The 18,074-nt window shown below is 43.4% G+C and overlaps 1 protein-coding gene across 1 annotated transcript in view; it reads right to left on the reverse strand.

Annotated features, from left to right (window-relative positions):
- LOC146861929 (glyoxylate reductase/hydroxypyruvate reductase-like) overlaps nucleotides 1-18,074 on the reverse strand; it is a 199,316-nt gene that overhangs the window by 11,923 nt on the left and 169,319 nt on the right. The window contains exon 8 of the mRNA XM_085641097.1: nucleotides 14,423-14,553. Within this exon, the coding sequence (XP_085497223.1) occupies nucleotides 14,423-14,553 (131 nt within the window). The remainder of the gene's footprint in view (nucleotides 1-14,422; nucleotides 14,554-18,074) is intronic.

The following is an 18,074-nucleotide window of genomic DNA, read 5'->3' on the forward strand; positions in this document are numbered from 1 at the left end:
CTCGGAGCGAGACTGCGCAAGCGCAGCCTTCGCAGCCGAGACCTAAAAAGCAGAGGTCTACGATACCCCTGTCTCGTTTTATGGTCCAGCATGATGCTATCCTTTCCTTTTTTTTCAATTTCTTTATTGGCATTTTTGTAACAACAAACATACAACTATAACATAGAGGCCAGTTGCTTCTCATTTTCCCATGGACCAGCTTTGTACAAATTAGCATCATAGATGCTATCCTTGCCTTGAAAGCACCACCATGGCTAGGGGAGAGCTGTGAAGTTCAGATATTTATTTTGCCAGTCTCTATTGATTTCTTTCAGCAATGCAGACCTTCCCACAAAACAGAGACTGCCCTTCCTACATTAACAGATACTATCAGGCTATCCCTTGACGCCGGAAATCCCACCATGCTGGTTCTGCTTGACCTGCCAGCGGCATTTGATACCATATCTCATTCCATTCTGAAACAACATCTCCATCAGATAGGCATCCAGGGCGATGCCCCTGACTGTTTTAAAGACTTTCTTAAAGACATGGTCCAGACTGTCCCTATTAGCACCTATCACACTAAAACCGTAATTTTGGACACAGGGGTCGCTCAGGGCTCCGCATTGAGCCCCATACTTTTTAACATCTCTGTGGCCCCCCAGCCCAATTGGTCAAGTCCTGTGGGTTTTGAATACTTTCCTAAGCAGACGACACCCAATTGGTTATCTCGTTTGGGCACGACATTGAGAACGTCAAACAGTGATTTGTCACATGCATGAAGAAAATTGCCATCTGGATGTCCCACATATATATTCGTGTATATGTGTGTATTCTTTTTTAATTAATATTTAATGAGATTCTTTTTTGGGGAGGACCCCTTAAAAGCTCCATGTTTTAAATTTTCTTTTAACCCTCCATTACCACTACCCACAGCTAAACCCTAAAATTACCTTACATCCCTTTACCACGGACCACCCCATAACCCTAAAATGACCTTTGCCTCCCTTTATCACTGCCTACCCCTAAACCCTAAAATCACCCCTTACCTTCTTTTCCTACTGCCCACCACTAAACCCACAAATTGCCCATACCTCATTTTACCACTACTTACTCTAAACCCTAAAATGACTCATATCTTCCTTTACCACTACCACTACCCAGCCCAAAACTCTAAAATGACCCTTATGTCCCTTTACCACTGCCAGCCCCGAAACTCTAAAATTACCCTTACCTCCCTTTACCACTGCGAACCCCCAAACACTAAAACTACCCTTACTTCTCTTTACTACTGACCACACCTAAACCCTAAAATTACCCTTAGCTCCCTTTAACACTACCCACACCTAAACCCTAAAATTGCCCTTACCTCCCTTTACCGGTACCCAAATCCTAAAATTACCCTTACCTCCATTTACCACAACCTGCACTTAAACCCTTTGTTTTTAAATAACATAATGGTTATGTTATTTAAAAAAATACCTTTGTGGTAAAGGCATGCATAGTGAAAGTATAAATACTTACTTGTGTTGTACTTATCTTAGTGGTAAAGGCTTTATGTGATAAAGACTTTGTTATAGAGGCCGTTTCCCCCTGTATGTATAGGGTCCTGCAAATGCACTCTAGGATGGCTTCAATTACAAAGACATGAAGGCATCTGTGTAGCTGTGTGCATCCCACCTCTCCCCAATATTCAATGTACTGGGTAGAGCAATAGACAGACTACACCCTCCCAAAACACAGAACAAGAACTATGAAATATCATGATTACAAAATATAGATTGTCTAACAAACTGGTCCGTGTGTTCATTCACTTTTGCTGATTGTATTGTGAATCACATCGCTCTAGACTGGGAGCAGGGTTGATGAACTAAGTAAATCTCGGTGACTGTTGAGCAGGCAGTTCCCATCAGTTTTACTTTTCTGAGTTGCAGGGGCAGCTAGCAACTGTGAATATTGGTGGGGTGCAGCGCGCTGTAAAACTCACCTTTATGTTGCCTTTCTTCTCACCCCTCTCCCGACGACAAGCAGAAAGGTAGGTGGTTTACTTTCTGCATACAAAGTCTAAGTACAGTGCTCATATCAGCAAATGATCGAACCCCACACCAATAGCATATGTCATTGGGTGTGAAAGACGTGGCATTGGTCTCTGGTGTGACTGGTGCCACTTCTTCTATAACTTATAGGATGTGCATTGATGGTAGTGACTGATCACAAACAGACGTATGAGCAGAGTCTGAGAGAGCTATTGAATGGGCAACTCAGAAGCCTCCTAGAGAAGTTGGAACAAATGCACCTTCACCCCTTGTCAAAACCAAATATGAGGAAGCTATAAAACACTTAAAGACTAAGGTTCCCCAAAGAGAAATAAATTGGCCCAAGATTCTCCGACCCTCTCAAGACCCTAAAGATTATGTGCATGCATACTTTGAGAGGTTAATGCATGTATTTAGGGAGCATAGTGGAAAGAATAACCCACTTGGAGATAACATGGGAGGTTTCCTTGCCTCTTTTGTGCAAGGACAAAGACCCCGAAGTAGTAATCAAACTGTCTGAGGTGACCTTTACTGCAGAGCAAGCCCTTTGACAAGATCCTGCAGTATGCAAAATATTGCATTGACATCTTAGAAGCAAAGTAAAAAGCACTGAAGGAGATGTGCATATTTACTGAGACCCAGTTAGCACATAATGTAGGAATGAAGGGATTTAATGTAGCCCTTCAAGAGCACAACATTAGCCCCAGCAATGGGATGAGTATGCTAGGAGTTTCCATCATGCATAGAGGAAATGCCCTGGGAATAGGGAGAGGTTGAGGTAACATGCCAGGAACTAGCATAAGGGACCTAAAGAAGATTACCCCTTGCAACATTTGCAAGAAGATCGGATATGGGCAGTTAGAGTGTCGCTACTATCCTGATTGGGCTATGACCGATGCCCAAGCTGTGAATTTCCTGGTGCAGGGTGAGCTTCCTCCGAAAACTAGACCCCCATGTCAACCCCAAAAATCCCCAAATCAGGCATGTCGCAAAATTCCCTTGGACCTTTGCAAATGCAGGGAGGAATTCCACGTTTCCACCGAGCCATTTTCATAATCCATTGTTGACTCAGAATTCCCCGGTCCCTATGATATTTGAGAGTTCCACAGTCATTGATCAGGGCCAATGACGGTGCCTGAGGGGGGAGGAGGAGTGTGGACTTGGCGCAGTCCTAGAAGTGGACAAGAGTAGACCAAATGTGGATGGAGAGGTTAACGGATATCCTGTATTTTTCCTGATAGACACAGGAGTCACTCGCTTGACTGTTAGAACCCTTGAGGTCCCAAACCGACCCCTCTCAAGAAAAGAAGTCCAAGTTTTAAGCATTACAAATCAGTAGTGTACCAACCAGATTTACTGCCCCTGTCCTGGTAAAAATTTCAGACATCAAGGAACAACACCGGTTCGTGGTGTGTGATTTGAGTCCCAAAACCTTGTTAGGAAGCGATCTCCTTTGTAACTTTGTTAACTCAATTGTGTCATCTATTGTACGCAGGATGATATTGCAGGAATCACCGGCCATCGAGAACATGATAGAACAGGGCACTCTAAAGGAAATCATTGAGAGTCCATGTAACTCTCTGATCATGTCCTTCGAAAACACCCCCAAAAAATGGAGGATAGTACATGATCTCTGGAAAATTAACCACATTTTCATTCCATGCTGTCCTGTGGTACCGAACCCTGTCATGATTACGTTCCAAATTCCCCCAGAAGATGAATGGCTCATGGTCATTGACCTCTATCAAGCGTTCTTCTTTGTTCCCCTTCATGAAGACAGCCAGTTTCTCTTTGCGTATTGGTTCTAAGAGAAGACACTCTTGTGGTGTTGCGCTCAGGGTACACTGAAAGTCCATCCTATTTCAGTCAGATATTTAAAAAGAATATTGAGTCTCTTCAGTTACCCTGTAGCTCGTCCCTGATCCGTTACATCGATGACCTCTTGATTGCTTCAATTAAAAAAGGAAGCTTTTAGACAAAACACAGTTGCTTAGCTCAATCATTTGGCTAGGAATGGGCATAACGTTTTCCCCTGAAAAATTACAGCATTGTAAAAAAGAAGTCACATACCTGAGACACCAGATAGAAAAGGGAGTCAGGCGAGTGTCTCATGAATATATCGAAACAGTGCTTAAAATGAAGTTCCCAACCACACAGACAAAAATACAAATGTTTTTGGGCATATATGGCTATTGCTGGCAATGGATCCTGACATTTTCCATTGTGGCAAAGTCTTTACTGAGGCTGATGCACACTGACTTCAATGGCCTGGTACCAAAGGATGACAAAAGCATGGAAGCCTTCCAGGAGCTCAAATATTTACTTTGCATTGCACCCGCTCTTGGAATACCAGACAATATCAAAGAATGTGTGCTCTGATGCCATAAGACAAATGGGTGTGCTTTATCCGTGTTGACACAGACCCTGGGGAAGACCAAGCTTCCCATTGGGTATTGCTCAGTGACTCTTGATCCTGTAACTGCAGCATTGCCTGGTTGTCTCAAAGCAGCAGCGGTGGTGAGCCTTAGCATTGAGCAAACAGAAGGGATTTTGATGGGCTACCCAATGACTGTAATGGTCCCTCATTCAATTGAAATCATTGCGACTCGCACACACACGCAGCATTTAGCAAACAGTTGCTATGAGAGAATCATTCTGGCTGCTGAAAATGTCTCTATTAGGAGATATAATGCCATAAGCCCTGCTTCTCTATTGCCGACTCCAGAGGGAGATGATGAGGGCTACTTTGACCATGACTTTTGCAGTAGGTTAGTGATGATAGGGTAGAAATCAGAGGATCAGTGCTTCATCCTGAAATCACAATCTGTGTCCTTGATCTGATTTAGGCTACCATGGTGCAGCAACACTGCAAAATCTTGCTTGCAGTCTCGGCAGTTACGATTCCTGTTTCTGTGGTTGAATGGATGTTGGATGTTTATCTGCTGGGTGGAGATATCTCTCATACTCCACAAAAACACTACGATCATACTTGTTATAAGTAAACCTGTGCATGAAAACAAAGTTTCACATGTTCCACAGCATGAGTGTCTATAGTTATACTGTTCATTTCCAGATGATAGCTGAATATGTGAAAGTTATGCATGTAGACTGCTATGTCTGCTCCTACTTCCAGCCTCTGCGGCTGAGGGGGCAGCGTATTTTCATTTGCCTATGTCCTACTCATTCTCCTGTTCTGTCTTTCTAAACCTATACTATCAGCAGAATTCTATTAAGCACTTTTATTCTGTTAATGATAATCCTTTAGAAAAAACAAAAAATAGAGGGAGTAAGAGGATAAAGACTGGGGTCGTCCTCCAAACTTAATTCTCAACACAGAAAAAATAGGCACCCAGCAGTTAAGGAAAGTTACATTTTTGCCTGGGAGTACTCTCACCCACAAGGGTTGCACCTTCCTATTAGCATGCATTGTTAATATTTGTCCAGTGTTTTACACCAGGCGTGGAACCAGGTAGTTTACGATTGTAGTAAATAGTGAATTCCCTAGGTCCTGAAGAATAGCCAAAGGGGTATGGCTAGAAACATGTCAACCATTAGGAATTAGGAACATTACCTCCTTTTTCCTAAAATCTTCCCTGCTTTTTAACCATACCAACTAGGGGTGAGAAAAAAAAATGAGGCCCACTAACCAGGTATTTTTAAAATAAGTTTTTACCCCCTCCGCCACTCCTCCTTCCTAGATCATCTCATCTCATCTGTCATCAACATAGTCATTAAAAGTGCTCCCACGTAACTTGTAGGTCGCAGCACGCCCCATCCCACAGTGGAACGGGAGGGACCCAATGATGAAGCATGCCACCAAGTGGTAACCCTGGTGGGTGAGGGTTTTACAGTAAACTTTGAGTTTTCTCCCCGGTGAAAGTTAAACTTTCCTTAACTGCTGGGTGCCTGTTTTTTCTGTGTTGTGAAGCCTTTAGAAGATGCACCAATTGTGACTGTTGCACATATATATTTGTAGGCTACTAAACATGTTTATTGTGCTTGCAAGGCCTTTAAATTAAATCAAGGGATCAGAGTGAGTATATGATGAAATTCTTTACTCCTGTAACTTAAATGAGCACTCCTAATCAAAGCATACATGATGTAACCAGTAGAATCAGTAAAAATTAACGAGTCTTCATAGATGAGTTGAACAAGAGGACAAGAATAGATGAAGAAAAGGAGGAAAAAAGTTAGTTAAGAACACATTATTGGATATGGTAAGGCTATGTTAAAGCACCACCCCTTGGGTTGAGCATTGACATTGCCAAGAAAGGCTTCTTATGTATAATCAGGAAGCAAGAGGAAACAAAACTGTTAAAATAACGGGGTTGAGCGAGTGTGAGCATAGTTACTTGTCCAAAAGCAAGACCTTTGTCGAATTAGAGGTGAATATATAAAGCATCTATTATGTATGTGGTAGACCAGCTTATTTCCAGTTACCACATAACTGGATAGGTAGTTGTTAAGCAGCTTTAGTTTTCCTCAGAATCTATCACACTAATAAGCAAGATTTACCCCTTGGCCTCTATATTAAATGAAGTAAGCGAGACTTTAAGCAGATCTTTAGTGATATTTTTAGAGCATTTATACTTTCTATAGGAGTTGCACTAAACAATGTTACGATTAGAAAGCTCTCAACCCTGGTGGATCAGCTTGCTACTAATACAGCAGGATATTTAACAGTCATTAAAAAAGAATTGCTTGCTATGAGAGCTATGATTATGCAAAACTGTCTCGCTGTGCTTATATCCCAAGGGTAGATAACCGGCTTGATAGTTACATTGCTAAAATTACAAACATTATGTGTGGACTAACTGAATTGGGAGAGTCAGGTTCATGAACAGTGGGTATAAGAAGCTGTCAGAAATGAGAGGAAGAAAAAGAAAGAGAGTTGATGTTAAGGTTGAAGAGATGCAAAGCGATCTGTAGGACACCTTGAAGGACTTTGGAGAATCCACAGCAACGAACCCAAAGTTGATGAATGCTGTACTGTATTAAAGATATAGATGTGATGATTTAGAAATCACCAGAGAGAGGTTGTGAATGTTATTTCTTCTTTTATGGTTCTAAAATTGCTTGAAATGAAACTTTTCATAACATAACCAAAGATGTACTGTCTTCCATCTTGAAATGACGCAGTACCACACAAAACAATGCTTATTGTTGTTGTTATTTCTCGGCTCTAACTAAAGAATTCTGAGCTTTGCACTAAACTATGGTGAGAGGTTCCACAGACTTCTCACTACGCTGTACCTAACCAAGAACATCTCAACTGTCTCAGACTATCGCTTGTACAATGTATCAACATTGCTGGAATAAAACTGTGAGAATGACAGAATTCAATGTAATAGCATTGTGAGTGAATACTCAAATGTGTTCTGTAGTAAATTATTTCTCCTTTTTTGTTTCTCATTGATGCATATCCTGAGAACCATATACTTGTGTGGTAATGTATGATATCCTTCGTTCAAAGTCCTATAAAAGGATGTGCTTTCTCTCTGTAAAGGGAGCTTCCATTTTCCATTCTTACATGGCAAATCTATGCCGGATTTTTTATTGAACTTTACTGAGTTCATACTTCTGATTTGTATGCTTTGCTGATAACTATTGATGGTATATTGCATGCACTTTGCCTAATAACTAAATATATAAACCTTTAAAATACCGACCTATGTCTGGTTTTCTTATTGAGAATGTTACAGTTCTGATTGTTAATTTTGAGCCAACGTGAACTAGAGACGGGTCCAATCGGGGAACATCAAAGTATGTATAGGGACTACACTGCTCCTGGTCGGAACCGTTGGTGTGCTCTTGGTAAGATTATGAAAAACAGGTTTGTCCGCCGACAACCCTCCCTGTGTTCCACTTTCTGCTACCCTGTGTGGTGTGATGTTTGTCATTAATTGCTGTGTAATACCTTTTGGAGCATTGGAATGTTGAGAGCTCCATTGAAGACAAGTGAGCACAAGCGGCCTACAAACGCTGGTATAGGCTACTCTCTACATTTCAATGTTCTAATGTCCTCTAGCTTTTTCTTTACCCTGCCTCTCCATAATATATGGAAAGCGAAAGGCAGTGGCCGTGGAGCAGGACGCATCCTTCCTTCCTCGTGTAGCTCAGTGTCACTGGGGCTTCAGGAGATGGGTGGGGTGAATCCTGCTCAGCTGCTAGGTCTTTCTGGCTTTGCTCAACTATGAAAAGCAGTTTAGTCGAGCTATGGAGAACCAGGGGTTGATTTCTAAATGCCTGCTTTCAATGCCCTCTTACTGTGAATGATCAACAGTTAAGAGCCGTGCCATGCACGTAGCTTTTAACACTTAAACATTCACAGCAAGAGCTGTGAAACAAAGGCTTCAGAACTGCGGGGGACTTCAACCCCTTCGGTCACCGATGCCTTTGTTTTCTTAATTAGGATGTTCAGCCCTCATGGGGTGAATTGTTGTAATAGCTAACAGGGCTATACCAGTCATTAAAGACCCAGTCCTTTGTTAAAGGACTCACTTTTAGCTTGTGCCTTTAATGATGCATTAGACCTTTAATGCCCGGTATAGCTCACTACAGTGGGCTATAAAGCTATAGTACTATGTACTTTTTGCTATGGTCTTGGATGCCTGGGCATCCCGGGGAGCATCGCCAGTATGTAGGTCATCTGCTCTCACCAGAGTTGCACCAGTTCGGGATTCGGGTAAGCTTGTTAGCTTGCGGGTCTGAGGTGTGGTCTGAAGTTAGATTGCTTCTATAGAACTGTGTACTGCTCTATACCTGTTTATCACACTTATCCAGATCACTACTGCATGTAACCCAGAGCAAAACAGTCAGGTCTACCCAAGTCCAGTCCAGTTTTGCAACCAGTGAATTCCAATAACAAGAGCTCCATTGCTTCCCTCTCCTTTACCTTTTTTCCCTTTTCTTCTTTTGTGAGGCCTTTAACTGTAAAGTACCTCTAGACATTATTGGGGACAACTGGGACTCTCAGTGAATCCTCGTCTTCTACCGAAGCTTGATGGGCCAAGTGAAAACCCCATGCTCATGTTGTGTGAGCAGTATGTTTGTCCCCTTCGGTGGTACCTGGGGTAGGATGAAGAAGCTTGGTATCTGGATGCTTGATATATAAAGTGGCCTATGCTAGTTCCAGCTCATCTGCCTCCAGTTTCTCACAAGGACTTAGAAGTCTACCTTTGCAAAGAAGCCATGGCTCTTCCATGTCTGTATCCATTTTCATTGTTGCAAGAGCATCACTAATCTGTTTCTCAAAGATGGGTGCACAGTTGTTGAACATATTTAGGACCTGTGATTGGACCTCAGGTCAAATGTTTGTACCTCTGAGATGACTCTGTCTCTATGGTGCTGCTCTATTGGATAACTGTTTAAATCCTGAGCCTGAGATGCCCATATACATGTTTGAGTTGTGATTTGCCATAGGCTATCAACATGTTGAGTAATGTCCAGTTTGAGACCTCTGTTTCACCAACTCTTTGTATCCTATATCCTATATGGTCCAGCATAAATCTCCTACTGTGTTTTAAATCCTTCTGGTCTTTGCAGGGGAGTGTCTTGACATATCCATTAACGTGATTAGGAATCTATGTTTTAGATTCTCATACTGTGTGATACGAGGGACATGCAGACCAGATTCACAATTGCCCTCCTTTACAGGTGCTTCATCTCAGTAGCCCTCTGATGTGGAGACTTTCTGGTGGTGTAGTTGATACAGATATTGCAGTGCCACTCCACATAGTTGGCTTGACGGATTAAAGGTCCTGTCAAATTCAAGATGTCTATTGTCATCATGGAGAGACATCAGAAAAATCTCCTGGACCTTCTCAGGCAGGACCAGCTGCTAGAAAGTGTTGAGTGGTCGTCTGTTCTGGCTCTCCCGCAGTAAGATACCTCCTCAGGTGATAAACCCATGCCAGGCTCAGGATGCACAGAACTATTGGATGACATTCATCTTTGTATCTTCTACACAGTGAGATTGATTGAGATGCTGGGATGTTCAGCTGGGCTCCACAAATATCTTCATGGGGCAGCGAATTCAAATCCAAGTAACACACATTGCAGTAAATCACTGACATAGAATCTGGAATGTCCCCCTTGATCTCTGCTGCTGTCAGTTGGTTGGCCACTGAATGGGCAAGCTGCATGACCATTCCTCTATAGAGGGCCCTTTAGTGCTGCAGTTGACATTTTCATTCAGTCTGGTTCAGGCACTTTAGAAGCAGTCATCTGTGCAGGGCATCTGCATTGATGTTAGAATTCCCTGGCTGGTATTGGAGCTGAATAGTTTCTGAATTAGAGAGTTATGAATGCAAGTCACAATGAATGATAACAAAAGTTCTAGGATTTTGCAATAATACTGTTTATGAGGACAAGTGTTCTGTTTTCCTTTCCCTCTTTTAGCTGGGGATCATTGCCCTATCTTTGTATGGCCAATGTTGGCAAACCCTAATACAAAGTATCTTTAGTAGGTGGAGCAACCTGTAAAGCTCTGCATGTCTTTCTGGGTGCTAGGATCAAGATAGATCCTGAAGGCCTTCAGTTGACTCGGATACCCCTCTATACTGTTAATCTTTGAGAGGTAGAATTGCTATTTCTATTTCTAGAGAGACAACCCCAGTTCTCACATTGAGTTTCACAGCTCTTATTCCACGAACCTTCAATGTCTTTTTAAAGACAATGACATCATCTAAGGACACTAGGACACAGAGGTCATGTCCCCTATTGTGCGCTTCATGTTTCATCACAAGGAGACGGAGAGCTCTCTGGAGGGTGCTGAGTTCATCTTTCTGAATTCATAGAGGCTCAGCAGGTTGGAAAACATTGTCCACTCTTGGTCGGTTTTGTCAATTGGAGTCTTGGGTATCTACTTTAGAGGTCCAGCAGTAGGTACCAGTGAAACCCAGAGGCTGCAAAAACATCATGACTCCAGGCATTGTGTGTTGGTGTGGTCTAATGAAGTTGCTGATCCCTTCATTGTACTTCTCTTTGGATAATAAGATTGGTGAGATGTAAGGGCTTTGGGACCCATGAATGATGCTATCTGGCTTGAGGTCCTACAAGTGACTCCAGACATCTTCAATGCATGTGAGTGCAGGCCTCCTTCATCTGTCTCTGAATGGGGCGTCATCTTTCAGGTAGATCATGTGCTTGACTCCTTAGACATCTCATAAATACCATTCATAGATCAAGAGGACACTGGTACTGTAGGCCAATTTATACCACAGACTTGGTTTTGCAGACACAGAACCTGGGAAGACATCAAAGTATAAAGGATTTGAACGTCCACTCCTCCTGTGTGTAAACAGTTGTTTCTCTTATATTTCTAACTGGTAGATCTTTGCCAGTGTGGTTGTTCATAGCTGAGTGACAGTGTCCTGTATGAAATTGACACCAAAATTCACCCTATCCTACCAGCCCAAGTACAAAGTCCCGCTTTCACACCACACGGTTCTGGTGGGATGCAAGGCCTTTCTACCGCCTCACTGTAGGTTGCTGTTGGAGGTGATGTGGATTGCTGTTCAACCAGGTGCTCCACAAGCATTGGGCCAGTGCTGTAGTTGTAGCGAGAGGCTTACAGCAAGAGCCAAATAGGCACCCTCTGAAAGATATTTGGGAGCACCCTCTGGTGCGGACAATGTCACATTCCTTGTCATTATGTATAGCACACATTTCATTGCTGACACCTTGGATGATGCTGGAAGAGCTGAAACTCAATTCAATCACAAAGAGAGAAATGTCGTATAATTCCTTTTAAGATAATCTCTATTAAAAATTTTAATACAGGACAATTCCATGAGGAAGATTACAATGCACTTTTTCTAATGGGATTCTCATTCACTGTAACCATAAAAAGATGTCCGCGTCTTTCTTCTGTGCTCCTTGTACTCACAACATCCTAATTCCATTAGAGGGTGCTTGAGGGGGCCTTTGGAGGCTCCTTAGAATAAATACCCCAGAGCAGCTCCTGTGATCTGTAACTCCAGTCTTTCAGAGCTGCATGTGCCATTCCTCATCAGTCTTCCTTACAACCGGACCTCTAGAGAGATGTCTTGCGAAAAGAGGTTGACGTTCTTTCATCATTTTATATTAGCCAAAATGTTTCATCTTGACATTTGGAGATGGTCAGAGGCATGGTTCAGATTTGCCTACTGCTAATGGGGACCAGGGACATCTAGTCTGCAGCAGGATACTTTGCCAGGGTATCTCATCCTCAAGTTTACATCTGGGCAGTTTTTCTGCAGGTGACCTCAAGGATGGAGACAGCTCTCTTGAACGTTTGACACCCCTGCAGCAATGGCTATAGCTTGTCTTCAGAGGTGAGTGACTTTACCCAAAGGTCTTGGCTCTGCAGTTTTCTTGACTTGGCCCCTCTGAAGGTAACCTCGTTGGCGTAGGTAAGTATACTTTAAAGCTGCAGATACAGTTAGGCTAAGTTAGTTGGTATAGTTTAAGAAGTGCATTGAACATGGGTGAGTTTCTTCCAAAAAAGCATTTGGCCATCTTCCTCTTTCCTTCAAAAAGACAGACTAATGCAAGTGGGGTAATTTCTTCGTTTGCCCTAAAATCTCATTGCACAGTTTTGGATTAGGCGAATCCCTGACATTGGAAGCATTTTTTCCCATCCTGTAGAAGGCAAAGTCCTCTAAGACTTTGAGAGCAGGTTCAAGCTGCTGCCTGCAGGTAGACTTGTAGATGATGAAGACTTGAGAGGCGCTCTCTAGGATTGACATCAGACATTGTTCTTCCAGTTCCTATAGGGATGTCAATCCTGGGGCCTTCCATGCCTTCCAGTAGATCTAGGTATGTAGCATGTTGTATTAAGAAGCCTGGGCTCCCCAGCTTGGCATTGGTGACTGTCTGCAGAGGGTCAGTCTGCATCCTGAATTGTCACAACATGAATAAAAGTAATGACAGGTGAGTTTATGCAAGGAGCCTTACCCTAGCATTGGATGGGAGAGGAGAGTGCATCTTACTACTTAGGGTAAATGTCTCACAGAGTCATGCTCTAGCTGTGGCCAAATTAATCTGCAGATTCCTGCCACATTACACACATGTAGAATAAACCAACAGAGTAAGTTTCTGGGTAGGCCTGGGCGGAGTTCGCAGCGTTTTACTCTGTGGAACTCCACTAAGTGACAGAAAAACTCTGCCCCGCCGACTATGTCAGGTTGTGTTCCTCGCACTGATTTACTGCTATTCCTACTTCTCGTTTCCAATGGATTAAAACGTCTACAGCGCTGAAATGCCTCTTTTGCGAGGCGCTATACCAAACCCAAATATAAACATGGATCCATCTTCAATACGGTGGTCAGATTCCTCCTAAGTGCCTCTCGGCGCTGCCTTGCCTACAGGAGGAAAGCGACCCTGTCCTGGCAGAGAGCCTGAAGCCTCTGATATGATAACAGTGTAGCCCACCAAGAGGCTTGCACTGCAAAAATGGCACCGGAATGGTCCCTAATGTAAGAAAAATGGGGTTACACATGCAAGTTAATACAACTGTAAGTTAAATCAAGAACCACCAAGAAACAAAAAACATCCTTGTTTCCTTCGAATGTTTATCCAAAAGGTAGAAACGGTTCCTCAAACTACTGCTCTGAGGGTTCTTGAAAGAGTATCTTCAACAGCTTTAAGATAATATTCCAGATCAGGATGGGTCTTGATTAGCAAGTATACCTTAAATGAACATTTCACACATTCCTAATGTTCCTTGCCAGGGGCGGCTCCTCAGTGAGGGCGGAGGAGTGTTGTCCCGCCACCTAAATTGCCCCCAAAAACCCCAGAGATGAAAAATAAAATGGTAATAAAGGTAATTTATTGCCATTTTATTTTTCATCTCCCCTTCCCAAACTGAGGGTCAGGGGGAAGTTTGCTGAGTCAGCAGCAGGGAGGAGGGTGGGCTGCCTGGGCACTTGTAAAGTGTGCATGTCCCTTTGGCCTGTCCCTCTTGCGACGCCAGCCAGACATGCGCACTTGGAAAGATAAGACAGCTGGGTTACAGCAAGTACTGGGTTCCAGTGTCCTCGGGAGCATCAAGAGAAGCTGCTTCCACCAATCCTGGTGGTTCTCTCATGCTGGTAAAAGCATGAGAGCAGTACCAGGATTGGTTACGACATTTGGCTGGGGTCTGCGTTGGACTGCAGCAGCAGGAGGAGAACGTGCAGCGAGGAGGAGGCCGTGTTCAAGGTAAGTGTTTTTTATTTTTATTTTTACCCTCCATCCATTTGCCCTCCTCACCACTCACCATAGATGCCAGCCACGTCTGCTTGTGGCAGATATCAAAAATAAAACCATGAATACAGCTCCGTACGGCTTCTTGGCTCAGTTCCTGCTATTTCGCTATCAATACTAGTGAGTTCTGCAGTGTGTTACTCTAAAGATTTTGTTCATGTTTTGAGTTTTTTACGTACCACAGTTTTTCAGTTTAAAGAGAGGATGATCCAATGGGAGAGGCTCCGGGACCGTGACGTCCAGACCGGCAGCGGCGATCTGACCACTCGCGAGGGCCTGGTAGAGATCTTCCTGGTTCACCACAGCTCCTCTGCTCAAGAAGGAAACAAAAGGTTGTTATGTATCAGAGCCTGACGCATGTATTCGTTTACATCACACCCCCTGTCTACAAAAATATAGTAAAGAGGTTACAACAGTACAGGGAAACAACATACAAATGAAAATGTGTGTTACTTTTCAAGGTAATGCAGTTTTAGCCATGTGGAAACCTTCACAGTTCACAGAAACAAACCTTATCTGAGAAGACTTGCCATTAACTCAACACAGCCCCATTATATTGTGGTCACACACCCCCTATTGAACTTCAGCGCTTAACAGAACACACCCGTCATATGCTAGTCACCTCCCCCTTCACCTTCTACCATTGGCGGTTCCTCCATACGAGTGGATGAGTCAACCTCCCCCCCACACTGCTGCACATAAAGCTGGAAAAATAAAATGGTAATAAAATCATTTTATTACCATTTTATTTTTCCAGCTTTCTGCCAAATGGAGAGTGGAGCCAGTGCATCATCGCTGCTGATTGGCAGCAATGAGGAGTGGCCCCTTCAGTTTGAAGTGTGCATGTGTGTTTGGCCGGCTAGCTTGCTACGGGCAGCCTGACATGCACGATTCAAACTCTCCAACCCAGCTGTCTTAGACAGCTGGGTTGATGAGCAGGCACAGGCCTCCAGGGCCGTTTGGAGCGCTGAGCCAGCCTGCTCCAGCCAATCTAGATGCTTCACTCATTCTACTTCACAGCATGAGAGCAGTGTTTGGATTGGATAAGGTAGGTTGCTTTGGGATGTCACCTCGTGCTTGGAGGAGTTGGAGCCACGGACTGGAGAACATGAGGACGTGCTGCAAGCTAAGTAAAGCTTATATTTTTTATTTATTAAATGTGGAGACTTCCTGACTCGCAATATATTTTGATTGTTTGTGTTTGTATGGCTGTGTTTCTTATTGTGACTACATGTGTGTGTTCGTCACCTTGACTGCGTGCCCCTCAACCGCCATTGCCGTCTTCCCTTAACATGCTGCATCACATGCAAGTCACATTTTCTCCTTCAACTTTTCCCCTGAACACATGGTATCATATGCAAGTCACATCCCCTTCACCATCTCTCAACGCACGCAGTCATATGCTAGTCCCATCCCCCTCTTCTCCTTTTCCACTTAACTCAACACACCACATCATATACCAGTCCCATAACCCCTTTTCCTTCATCCCTCTGATTTCTAACTCACAACTAGGGGCGACTCCTCTGCTAAGGCGTAGGTACGTTGCCCCACTGCCTTTCAGCACGGTAAAAAAGGAAAAATAAAATGATAACGCAGTGTTATTATCATTTCATTTTTCCGTACTGAGGCAGTTTTGTGGGGCCGGGGCTAGGCTTAGTAGCAGAGGGGAGGAGTGGAGGCACCCTCCTAAGTGTGCATGAATGTTTGGCCAGCCCTCTGGGGCTGGCCAAACATTGATGCACACTTTGCATGTTCTCTACCCCGGCTGCATTACAGCCTGGGTGGAGAACATGCCCAGGCTCCTATTGCCCAGCTGAGTACCGAACCATGGCGCTCAGACCAATCACAATGCTGCATTGCAGCTTTGTGACTGGCTTAGGGAGCCTGGGTGGTTCTTGCTTCCTGTTCCAACAGAAGCCAGGAAGAGGACGGAAGAGAGGCGGTGGCCAGCCAGACGGCAGGTAAGTAGTCTTTTTTTTAATGTAATCCCCTCCACCCCCTTCTTGTCCTTCCCTATTCCCCCCCCCCGTGCCCCGCTACTGGTTCACAGGATCAGCCGCGACTTCTCACAACCACGTCACTCCTCACTTTTGCAGTTTTCCCTTGTTCCAGTCGAAATATCATCGAGCACCACATAATTCTTGTTACTTTTGCATATCAATCTAAGTTCACACTCATATGATGATCAAACGATGCAATGAAACTAATCTCACTCCTATGCACTTCTATTGGTCTTTCACCTCCTACCTAAGATAGGGAAAAATGATGACTGCCTTTGATAGAATGTAATAAAGTTCTGTTAGATCAAAAACTTATTTTACATCACTTGCACATAGCAGTCTGATGGTGCTGGTGACCTGCAGCTCATCCTTAACTACTCGAATGGGAATCTCCTCCTTATGCTCTGTGAGTTAGGTTGAACAAGAAACTAACACAACCAGCGAGGTCACGGACACTGCGCACTGTTCCTTAAGGGTTACAGCCCTTTTTGAAATGTACATAAACATACAATTCTTTCATAAGGAATTGAAACACGAAATTGTAGTTCAAACATAGCATTTTAGTACTGTTAACATATTTAGGCATATGTAACAATCCAATGTAGATACACTTCTATTTTATACAAACATCAATGAAGTGGTCACAACATAACGTAACAACATAATAATGGCGTCAAAAACTGTTTAGCGTTCACAGTTGAAATTTTTTGAAATCATGCCCGATGCATTTCGGGACTGGCGTGTCCCTTCTTCAGGGCTACCTATGAAATAGAAATGTCACATTAACAGAAACGTATATGTGAATATCTAGCAGACACCGAAAAGGGCACCATAGTGAGTGGAAAATCGAAAAAACATGTGATCGTGGTTAACAGTAAGAGTAACAAGACTGTCCAGTATTCAATGTAACTACATCTATTGTGATGAATAAACCATTATGCAAATGAAGAAAAAAGTGAAGCGCTGCTGGGACCAAAAATAAAAGTTGTGCATGGGTTACTGGTGCTTACAGGGGTGATAAGGCAGTTATCAGAACAGTTAGTGATGAGTATATAGCAAACAGAGGGTGAACTAAAAATCATGTGGGATTGAGCGGGGTCAAGAAAGCAAACGTGACGTAGTGCTGGTGTGTGTCAAAAGAGGTGGACACAAAATGGGAGCTCACCGATCGTGAGGATAAAAATTGGCAACCTTCTACGAGATGTTGAATGAAAGTTGGATGGGAGCTGTGGGAATAATGATACACGATCTTAATGCGATCCAATAGTCTTCAAAACAGAAACACACACATTCGCATCAATGCGATATATGCTCACCAGTGTGATGGAGATAACCGGGCTGATGAAAAGGCTACTAACGAGCATAAAGTGTTTCTGTGAAATAAAAAAAGGCGCCGGTGATTACAGGGCCATAGTAAACACGACGAGCGGAAAATTCGGTTGTAAAATTAATGACGGAGGCATAAGTTAAGCCGCCTACCTGAGGAGATACGAAGATAGAGACCAAACGCTACATCAGTTTACACCAAACCCACAGATCATAACAGCATTTTGGCTTTCTCCAGTTTCCATCCTAGAAGTCTCATTAACAACCTTCCTCTTTCTCAATTCATCCGCATACGGCGGATCTGTTCGGACCCAGCTGTGAGCTCCCACAAAATATCTGAATCTAAACAAAGATTTCAAGCACGGGGCTATCCCGAGGAAATTCTACAGGAATGCCTCATGAATGCACAGGCTAAGCCTCGGTCGATATTATTACAGCAAAAACAACAATCCACGCCCAATTCCAGAATGGTTTTTGTCTCTTCATACTCCACGATCTCTCTCAA

This window comes from Triturus cristatus, chromosome 2_2, assembly GCF_964204655.1.
Source record: "Triturus cristatus chromosome 2_2, aTriCri1.1, whole genome shotgun sequence".
In the NCBI taxonomy this organism is placed as follows: Eukaryota; Metazoa; Chordata; class Amphibia; order Caudata; family Salamandridae; genus Triturus; species Triturus cristatus.